General features: G+C 41.8%; 2 protein-coding genes across 2 annotated transcripts; both read left to right on the top strand.

The window, feature by feature from the left end:
• Window positions 1-1,206: 1,206 nt before the first annotated feature.
• LOC133743052 (pentatricopeptide repeat-containing protein At5g14820, mitochondrial-like) lies at window positions 1,207-3,463 on the top strand. The gene has a single exon (XM_062170788.1). It carries the CDS (start codon window positions 1,257-1,259, stop codon window positions 3,108-3,110), a length of 1,854 nt encoding a protein of 617 aa, XP_062026772.1. The 5' UTR covers window positions 1,207-1,256; the 3' UTR covers window positions 3,111-3,463.
• Window positions 3,464-4,920: 1,457 nt separating this feature from the next.
• Window positions 4,921-10,138, top strand: LOC133743051 (probable beta-D-xylosidase 2). Its single transcript, XM_062170787.1, has 6 exons — window positions 4,921-5,674; window positions 6,510-6,794; window positions 7,828-7,997; window positions 8,097-8,542; window positions 8,708-9,121; window positions 9,206-10,138. The coding sequence occupies exons 1-6, from the start codon at window positions 5,249-5,251 to the stop codon at window positions 9,853-9,855; spliced, it is 2,391 nt and encodes a 796-aa protein (XP_062026771.1). The 5' UTR covers window positions 4,921-5,248; the 3' UTR covers window positions 9,856-10,138.
• Window positions 10,139-10,561: the final 423 nt, after the last annotated feature.

The following is a 10,561-nucleotide window of genomic DNA, read 5'->3' as shown; positions in this document are numbered from 1 at the left end:
TGAAGTGGTGGATGTGCCACTTGTTTGGCACAAAACTAAGTTATGGACATTAATGAACTCGATGGCTTAATTGGATGTCGAGAAGCTTGAGGCCTCTTCCTTACTCATTTGGGGTTTTCTTTGCTTCAAATGGGCATATCATTGCTTCATTACTCACTGAGGTTGACACACTCAAACTCATTGTACTTACACATCCAGTTTGTTTTGTTAATTGATTTGATAGCACTTAGGTCGCGTTTGTTTTGCCTGATTTATAGCGGATAGGAATACATATATCCAATCAGGCCACTTGTGATGTTTGATGGTAAGATAAATTAAATCCAGTCACGCAAGTCCCGTCTTTGATCTCAACGATAAACATAACCTTTCCAACTCTTCTCTTTTTCGGCGACCTTCATCTTCTTAAACTCATGGTAAAGATTCGTCACAACTTTCTGGCCATCTGCGGCCATCTCCGACTTATCAAACCCATGCATATAAGCAACAACACCTCCAAGCTTTTTAGATCCCAGGTCTTCCTCAACGATGCCATCTGCTTTCGAACTCTTTCCTCCACTCGAGACTCGAGGCACTTGATTATCATGTTGAAAGCGTTGGCAGCCCGGAAATCCAGGGCTCAGACTCAGGCGAACAATTTGACACCCCACATGGCCCCGTCGCGGAGTTCGGAGGCAACGAGCTTCTTGTTGCACTCCTGGAGCGCCTTATTCGATCCGACGACTTGAGACTCGAGATGAAGTAGGTGACTTCCTTGAAAGACGGTATTCGGAAGGTGGCGACCTCCATTAGAGAGGTGATGAAGTTTTTTCAGAGGATTTTGGCGAGGCGAGAGAGACTGGGGATGAGGAGTCCATTATTGGGGGTTTTGCTGAGACAAATGTAAGATGGAATTCAATCACATTGGCTTTTATCCAATCAGCCATAATTGGATAACTACTCACCAAACGTAATATTGGACAGGAATTGGACATTTCCAATCTAGTCAAGCTTGATCATGATTGGTTTTCTAATCAAATCCAATCTAATGTACCAATTACACAGCCTTAGAGTCTCATAAGATGGCGGGAAAAGAAAACTATCTATAATGAAGAAAGAAGGGTTCAGAAAAAAAAAAAAAAATGTTCAATAAAAACTGGCCCAATAAAATTGGACCAGTCCTAGGCCCAAAATACCTAAGCTGTGGTGACCACTGACCAGTGTCTCAACTCTCAACTCTGTGAGACTCGGATTGTTCAGTTGATGGGTGTTCAACTTCAATGTCAGTGTTTCTAAGAAGAAGAAGCAAATTCAGCCAACAGTACCCGCTGTTTCTCCGCCGCCACTCTCAGTCAGATGTCTACCTACACCGCCGCTGCCGCTATCGCTCCGCCGCCGAGATGGGACGAAGCCCAGGAGGGCAGCAAAAACGAGGTCGCGGAGAACAAGGATTCCGTCCTACTGGTGGCTCTCTGCCCCTGCCTGGTTTGCTTAATTCTCCTCCTCATAGTAATCTCCATTGTTCTCATGGTCAAATTCCGTTTCTTTTGCCACACCCCACTTCACTCTTTACTCTACAAGAAAAAATGCTAGCCTCATCATCATCTTCAATTATCTCAAGTTTCTCAATTTCAATTAAACCCGTTGGTCATTTGCTACCAAATAGGGGCTTTTCTAGTGTCACCTCTGATGGTGAGGAGGAGGAGGATGGAGGGGTTGAAAATGAGGGTGCTGACCCGGAGGAGGTTGATAGGGTATGTAAGGTGATTGATGAATTGTTTGCATTGGATAGGAATATGGAGGCGGTTCTCGATCAATGTGGTGTTGAATTATCCCATGATTTAGTTGTGGCCGTCTTGAGACGCTTCCACCATGCTAGAAAACCTGCATTTCGGTTTTTCTGTTGGGCTGGGGAGAAGCCTGGTTTTGAGCATGATTCCACGACTTATAACTCCATGATGAGTATTTTAGGGAAGACTAGACAGTTTGAGACTATGGTATCGCTGCTCGAAGAAATGGGAGTCAAAGGACTACTGACAATGGAAACTTTTGTGATTGCTTTCAAAGCTTTTGCTGCCGCCAAAGAGAGGAAGAAAGCTGTTGGAATCTTTGAGCTCATGAAGTATTACAAGTTCAAATATGGTGTCGATACCGTGAATTGCTTGCTTGATACTCTCGGAAGGGCAAAGCTAGGGAAAGAAATGCAAGTTCTTTTTGACAAGTTGAAAGGGAGGTTTACCCCAAATTTACAGACTTATGCGGTGCTGCTTGATGGGTGGTGCAGGGTGAAGAATTTAATGGAGGCGGGGAAGGTCTGGAACGAAATGATTGATAAGGGGTTTACGCCTGATATTGTTACACATAATATCATGCTTGGAGGTTTGTTGAGGAGTCACAAGAGGTCTGATGCTATCAAATTGTTTGAGATCATGAAAGCCAAGGGTCCATCACCTAATGTTAGAACCTATAGTATTCTGATTCAGAACTTCTGCAAGCAAAAACAGATGAAAGAAGCAATAGACTTTTTTGATGAAATGCGTGAATCTGGGTGCCAGCCAAGTGTTGTGGTTTACACAAGCTTAATCACAGGGTTTGGAAATCAGAACAAGATGGAAATGGTTCATGGATTATTGAAAGCAATGAAGCAAGATGGTTGCACTCCTGATGGGGTGACCTACAATGCCTTGATCAAATTGATGACGAGGCAGAGAATGCCAGATGATGCGGTCAGGATATACAAGAAGATGATTCAAAATGGAGTTGAGCCATCAATACACACCTATGTCATGATAATGAAGTCTTATTTTCAGACAAGAAATTATGACATGGGTCGTGCAGTATGGGATGAGATGATTGAGAAGGGCTGTTGCCCTGATGATAACGCATATACTGTTCTCATTGGAGGTCTAATATGCCAGGGAAGAACAGGGGAGGCCTGCAAATATCTAGAGGAGATGATAGAGAAAGGAATGAAAATTCCTCAGCTTGACTTCAACAAGTTTGCCGCCGACTTCTCCAAAGCTGGGAAACCTGACATACTTGTGGAGATGGCTCAAAAGATGAAGCTCGCTGGTAAGTTTGAACTCTCCAATGTCTTTGCTAGGTGGGCGGAAATGACGAAGAAAAAGATGTAAGGAAGAGATCCTGACGAAACTAGTGATCAAGGAATCTATTTTACTTCCCATGGATCCATACATGATACTAGGTCTTAATACGGTAGAGAGGCGTGAACACTGGTATGCAGTCCTGAGATTTTTGACATGGGAGATTTCGTTAGGGTTGCCAAAACACTGGTATGCAGTCCTGAGACTTTTGACAAAATGCTATTACATTTAGTTTACAGAGTTAACATAGGTGTAATAGACCTTCATTTCTGTTGGTTTGTATTGAATAGATTTTGAAGTTATAGTTTGAATATGTCAAGAAATTCCTTGTATGATTCTGTTACCTCCCTCCCTTTGTTGTAATCAAATCATGTTGTTAGTGATGGACAGAGCATCCCATATTCTGGATTTCTGGTTATTATGTCCTGTTATTTCAGTCATACCATGAACTCAGTTTACTTATTCTTGCGCTGTGCTCTCGCATTTCTCATCTGCTACAAGATATTATAGTGCTAGATCTTCTAAAAGTAAATCTTAGGCCGAAATTTAAGCAAACTCTATAGTGCTCCTCATCTATTGTGCAATTGTAGAGACTTTGGTTTAGGATGGATTCATTCCTTTTGTTCTTGCAACCCAAAAGTAGGAAGAAGTGCATCCAATCCCTCTTCAGCTGTGCACAGGAAGCTTCTGTGATCTTGGGGTGAAACAAGCTCTAATCTTACCGACCTAGTAAGCTAGTAATAAGTTACTAACAAATATTTGAGCTACGAACGCCAAACAAAGTTGGCCGCTCTGAGATGTAACACGACTTTTCTTCAATATTATCATTGTAGTGATAATGATTATCAGTATAGTGATACTGAAAACAAGTTGGCCACTCTTATATTATCTGGGGTTGGTAAGATGTGTTTTTGCAAAGAGTCTTCTGTGGACCCAAGTTTTTGGATAAAATTAGTGAGGTAGAGAATAATGAAGATAGGAACTGTTCCAATGGAAAAATGGAGGCGGACAAACCAGACTGCTACAGAAGTGATGGGCATTCCGAAAGGAGCTGTTCCATATACATGGATGCATGTTCCACATGAAAGCTCCCGCACACAAGTTGTTTTCTTTTCTTTTCCCATGACCCAACAAAACATTGATGGACCAACATACACTATATTATAGTATGCTTCCTAGATACCTACCCATCATAATATATTATATACAATATAGTGCGATCCCGTATATAGCATTTTTATTTAGGTGGTCATAGAATTCAATCCATTGCCGTACGTTGCTTTGCTTTGTGATATGAAAGCAACGCACTCATATACAGAGAAATTCATTGTCCATGGAAAGCTACTTACTAATCTATAACCTGTGTAACCTTTCTTCTAAGTGAAGCCACCTGCACCAAGCCATTCCTAAATTAAGAAACATAAACGATTGTATATGTGATCGATCTGTGACCATTAGTGTAGAATGCATACCATTTCCAATGGTGATGATCCTATATAATGAAAATGTCAATGTGTACCTGCTTGTTATAGCTTATGCTTCACAAGCAAGGCAATCTGGTGACTAAGTAGAAATTTGATATTGGATCCCGTAACATACAAGGCAATGATCCATGTTAGATAATCTAATCCTTACCAGATAAGCCTAATGATTTTCTCACTGTGAGACCCGCCATATCTTTGGAAGTGGACCACCCAATGATGAATGACCAATGCCTATCCGTTATTTTTGAACCAATGAACCACTCCCATGGGCCTGCCTAAACGCTAAACCCACACTTTTTTCTCTTTTCTGGTTAATTTATTTACTTGCAAGCTAGCTACCTGTCCCTGGCCAATCTCAAATGGTAAGTGCTAGCTAGCTGGTTTATTCAATGAATGGATCTTGTTATCCAACAATCCAGCTTGGTTATATTAGTGTCAACAACCTGAGCAGTTACAAGACATGATGATCGATCACCCAATTCGCAGCCTAATCATCAAAACAGAAGAGTTTCACTTGATCACTTATCTTCTCTCTTACATCATCCATGAATATCATCCAAAATCATTAACTTAATATTTCACCTTTACATATGCCCCTGTATATGTTATTATATATACTAGTACTCCATTAGCATATATATGCACTCCTCTCAAGATCCTTAAGAGCCTTTATCCATTTTTAAAATGGCTTCCACCACCACCACCACCACGACGGCCTCCCTCTGCCTTTTCCTCCTCTTCATCCTTTTGCAAACAACTAGCAGCAAAGCGGCCGGCGAGTCTCCGACGTCATTCGCTTGCAACCCGCAAGACGCAAGCACCAAGGACTTGCCGTTTTGCCGCGTAAAGTTGCCGATACATGTGAGAGTGAGGGACCTGATCGGAAGGCTGACGTTGCAAGAGAAGGTGAAGCTGCTGGTGAACACTGCCAAGGCCGTGCCTCGCCTTGGGATCAAAGACTATGAATGGTGGTCGGAGGCACTTCATGGGGTCTCCAATGTGGGTCCCGGAACCAAGTTTGGCGGGGAGTTTCCGGGAGCCACCAGCTTCCCTCAGGTCATCACCACCGCTGCTTCCTTCAATGCTTCTCTGTGGGAAGCCATCGGACGGGTACGCACTCAGATCCATCAACTATTATTATTGTTCATCAATTTTGGTGGCTCATTTCTAATTATAATTAATGTTTGATATAATTAAAGGTAACCTTGTGATTACTTTGGGTTCTGTACTTCTGTTCTTTTGTTTTTGTTTCGATGGAATTTGGAATAATAGTACTAGCTATAGATATGGGCACTTTTTATACGTATATGCGTATGAGCCTATTAGCCTCTAGGGAGTCATGCAGAGGCATGGCTTTGTCAGTTTAGTGCATGTTAAAGTTTTTTTCCGTGTATTTAGAATTTTAGATATTGGATAGTGCTGCTATATATCTTAATAGTTTCAGACCAAACAAGTGAAATAACATCTTTATAATACACTGCGTCGACGCAATACTTATAATAAATATAAGATAAAATTATCTTCAAGAATAGTTAGTCATTTCTCTCAAATTTCGTTGCATGTTTAGTAAAATTGTTTTATACCTAATGTGTTAGAAGTTGAAGCTTACTTAAATGACCTTAAATTTCCACCATTTTGGATAGGTCTGAAAATACTTTTTTTCATTGAAATCAATGAATTGGATGTTAATATATATAACAAGTGGGGCTCTAAAGGTGGGGCAGTTACAGTTACAAGTATATATTCTGGAGTGCTTTTATGCTTTTCTATGTAAGCAAGCTGTAGATAGATGATTCGCTTTCAAGTTGCATGTCGCACTGCCACTCATCAATTGCGTGCTCTGCCTGGTTGCTCAATTTGGAGTGAATAGATGGGTCATTCATGAATTTTTTGAATGAAAAATTAAATGCTTTTCGATCTTAAAGTATAGTAATGTTATATACAGGTTGTGTCAGACGAAGCCAGAGCAATGTATAATGGAGGTATGGGCGGGCTCACGTATTGGAGTCCAAATGTGAACGTACTCAGAGACCCGAGATGGGGCCGTGGACAGGAAACTCCCGGTGAAGATCCGGTGGTGGTCGGAGCATATGCTGCCAGCTACGTCAGGGGTTTACAGGGCAATGACGGCGGCGGTCACCAGTTGAAGGTGGCTGCTTGCTGTAAACACTTCACGGCTTACGACCTTGATAACTGGCATGGAGTCGATCGATTTCACTTCAACGCTAGGGTTAGTACGTACTACCACAACATAATATATATGCTTGATCATATTCATGTGCTTAACATACATGCATGTGACAGTAGGTACGTTTAATAAATTAATAGATATCATGCATATTCGGTGGTAATGCATGCCAGTTATATATGTGTGTAGTAGCCTAGTAAGTTGTTGAGCTACTCTTGGAAATTTATGGCAACCCCATGAGACTCCTCCTCATACATATATATATATTGATGATATTATTGTTGAAATCAAAGTAAATGTGCAAGTCGATATCAGAGTGAATATTGTGCAAGTGGATACAGGATGCTTTATTTATTCTAAAACTCATTAGTGCCTTAGTTAATGCTGCAACCAATACTGTACTTTAGATCTTTTGCCCCGAAACACTTTTTCTTTCCACAATTTTTATTATCTAGCCGAAAATACTTTTCTTTCTTCTTTTCCCGAGTACAAAGACTTGTATACTAATCTCTTTGGCTCATCTTAAATTTGACTTTAATTGTTCTTTCTAGCGTGCCCACACAGTATATGCATGGTTGTGGATTTTAGGACCTTTATCTCATCAAAGAAAGAAAAGCAAACCAATTATAAGAACAATTGATTTTTCTTGTCTGAAGAAACAACTAGATCAACAGGCATATATATAGGTTTACATAATTTCTTGCACTATAACATCTGTACATTGAATTCATGTCGAAATAAGGTAGAATTTTTAGAGTGTCATATAGGGAGGATTCAGAATGTCACATACGCAAAACAATCAGATCATCAATGAGCAAAACAATCTATTTGCTAGATCATACTCTATCCAACAAAGATGTTTCTAATCACCACATAACTTTCGATAGCCAGTACATTAATAGACTTTGACAAAAGTGCAAGTATGCTAAGCTCTCATCCGTGTGGCGCCTGCACACACACACACACACACACACACACACATATATATATATATATATTGCTGTCAAGTGGTGATGACAGTGATACGTTTTGAATCTTAACGTATATATTAACTGGGAAATGGATAACTGGGCAGGTTAGCAAGCAGGACATGGAGGACACATTCGACGTTCCTTTCAGGATGTGCGTCCAAGATGGAAAGGTGGCGAGTGTTATGTGCTCTTACAATCAGGTCAATGGTGTCCCAACCTGTGCAGATCCTAATCTCCTCAAGAAAACTGTACGTGCTCAATGGGGGCTTGATGGGTACGTAACTAGTACTAATTGGATCAGGCCCTTTTCCGTAATGCTATTATTAGCTCCGTTCTTCTACTATTTTACTAATGCTAAAATGCTAAACTGCAGCTACATTGTCTCTGATTGCGATTCAGTGGGCGTTTTCTATGACAACCAACACTACACATCAACACCAGAAGAAGCAGCTGCTGCTGCCCTCAAAGCAGGTTTGGATTTAGACTGTGGACCATTCCTGGGGTTGCACACTGAGGATGCAGTGAAGAAGGGTTTGTTGAGTGAGGTTGATCATATCGATCTTGCATTGGCTAATACACTCACAGTCCAAATGAGGCTGGGCATGTTTGATGGATCTGCGCATCCATATGCTAATTTAGGTCCCAGGGATGTCTGCAGCCCAGCTCACCAGCAACTCGCTCTTGACGCTGCCACCCAAGGCATTGTTCTTCTCAAGAACCGTGGCCCTTCCCTGCCTTTATCCACCCGCCGCCACCGCAGTGTAGCTGTCATTGGTCCCAATTCTGATGTTACTGTTACTATGATCGGTAACTATGCCGGTAAGTAACCAATTAAGCACACAAATGCAAAACCAGCTAAAGCATCGTTATACTCGCTGAATAATGTGATAGTGTTTTATTTAGTGACATGTTCTGCGGCCGGCACGTTGTTTAGTGAACAAGTTTTACTTGATATCTCACTGCTATTCACTACTACTCTGCTAGGTGTTGCTTGTGGGTACACTACACCCCTACAAGGAATAGGAAAATACACCAGGACAGTTCACCAGCAGGGTTGCAGCGATGTAGCTTGCAAAGACGACACATTGTTTGGTGCAGCCATTGATGCAGCTCGTCAAGCCGATGCGACCATTTTAGTAATGGGCCTCGACCAGTCCATCGAGGCGGAGTTCAGAGACCGAGTCGGGCTACTTTTACCTGGACGGCAACAAGAGCTCATATCTAAAGTTGCTGCATCCTCTAAAGGCCCAACCATTCTGGTCTTGATGTCTGGCGGCCCAGTTGATGTTACTTTTGCTAAGAATGACCCACGTATCGCTGGCATTGTATGGGCCGGATACCCAGGACAAGCTGGTGGACAAGCCATTGCTGATATTGTGTTTGGAATATCAAATCCAGGTTAGCATTGTCATATCTTTTGTTGGTTCAATTTGGTGTTTCGAATTTGAATCAAGTATTCATTTCCTTTTGATTTAATTGCAGGAGGAAAGCTGCCTATGACATGGTACCCAGACGAGTATCTTAGAAATTTGGAAATGACAGACATGGGGATGAGGTCAAGGCCATCAAAAGGGTACCCTGGAAGAACCTACAGATTCTACAAAGGGCCAATAGTATACCCATTTGGACATGGATTGGGTTACACTAAATTTGTGCAAACCGTAGCGAGCGCCCCCACTGTAGTTGCAATCGTTCTTGATGGTCACCATACTGAGACTAGTACTAGTGCCGGTAACGGTACTAGTACTAGGTCATTCGCAACTGCGGGGAAGGCAATTCGCGTGACACATGCGAAATGCAGCAAGCTTTCGCTCGTTGTCGATGTGGATGTGAGAAATGTGGGCAACAGAGACGGGTCTCACACTTTGCTAGTGTACTCGAGCCCTCCATCTGCTGCCGGACACTGGGTGCCACACAAACAATTGGTTGCCTTTGAGAAAGTACATGTCCTGGCAAGGACTCAACAGCGAGTCCGATTCAACATTCATGTGTGCAAGCACCTTAGTGTGGTGGACAGGTCTGGGATTCGAAGAATTCCGATGGGACGGCACGACCTCCACATTGGTGATCATGTCGTCCACTCTTTCTCCGTCCAAGCCTCTTCACTGGGGTTGGGAATCATCAAATCCTGATTTAGTTTAAATTCTTCAAGGACAAATTCACAGTAATATTAGAGTGAATCAATCGTCAACTTGAATAAAGGGAATCAAAAGTCAAGATATATAGGAAGAAATTACTTGCAAGATCCGTCCAAGTCTCGGATTGCAAATTAAGGAAGGACATGTCTCCGGATGTCATTGTAGAAGCTATTTCAGGTCTTAATTCTTTTGCTTTGGTTGGTGAACATCATCAAGTTGCATTGCAATAAATTGGTTACGTACTGATGCAAATGTACGTACATAGTTTGAAAATTAATTGATACCAAGAGGCAGTTTCTTATCAAAAAAAAATTGATACCAAGAGATGTTTGAAAACAGCCCCCATATTCACTAACAACAATCAAATCAAAGAGATTGAACGAACTCATGACTATGGATGAAACTTTCTGGAGGCAGCGGTCCAGGGCCATCTGGCTCAAAGAGGGCGATAGAAACTCTAGGTTTTTTCACCGGCGAGCTTCAAATCGAAATCAGAAAAATAAATTAAAAGGGTTGTTTGATAGCAATGGAGTTTGGCAGGAGACACCGGAGGGGGTTGAGAATGTGGTGATAAGGTACTTTGAGCAAATCTTTGCTCGTCAAGAACCGGATACTGATGCACAGAATGTTGTGCTACAGACTTTGAATCCTCGAGTTTCGGACAGTATGAACCAGTCATTGTTGGCTCCCTATAGTGTCG

Source organism: Rosa rugosa, chromosome 4, assembly GCF_958449725.1.
Source record: "Rosa rugosa chromosome 4, drRosRugo1.1, whole genome shotgun sequence".
Lineage (NCBI taxonomy): Eukaryota > Viridiplantae > Streptophyta > Magnoliopsida > Rosales > Rosaceae > Rosa > Rosa rugosa.
The sequence above is the reverse complement of the archived record's forward strand: the minus strand, read 5'-3'. Positions and strand labels throughout refer to the sequence as shown.

Excerpts from the sequence above, each read along its gene's own strand:
- LOC133743052 (XM_062170788.1), top strand. The coding sequence starts at position 1,257 with ATGTCAGTGTTTCTAAGAAGAAGAAGCAAATTCAGCCAACAGTACCCG.
- LOC133743051 (XM_062170787.1), top strand. The coding sequence starts at position 5,249 with ATGGCTTCCACCACCACCACCACCACGACGGCCTCCCTCTGCCTTTTC. Across the intron at positions 6,795-7,827 it reads GATTTCACTTCAACGCTAGG|GTTAGCAAGCAGGACATGGA; the intron begins GTTAGTACGTAC and ends ATAACTGGGCAG. Across the intron at positions 7,998-8,096 it reads GCTCAATGGGGGCTTGATGG|CTACATTGTCTCTGATTGCG; the intron begins GTACGTAACTAG and ends GCTAAACTGCAG.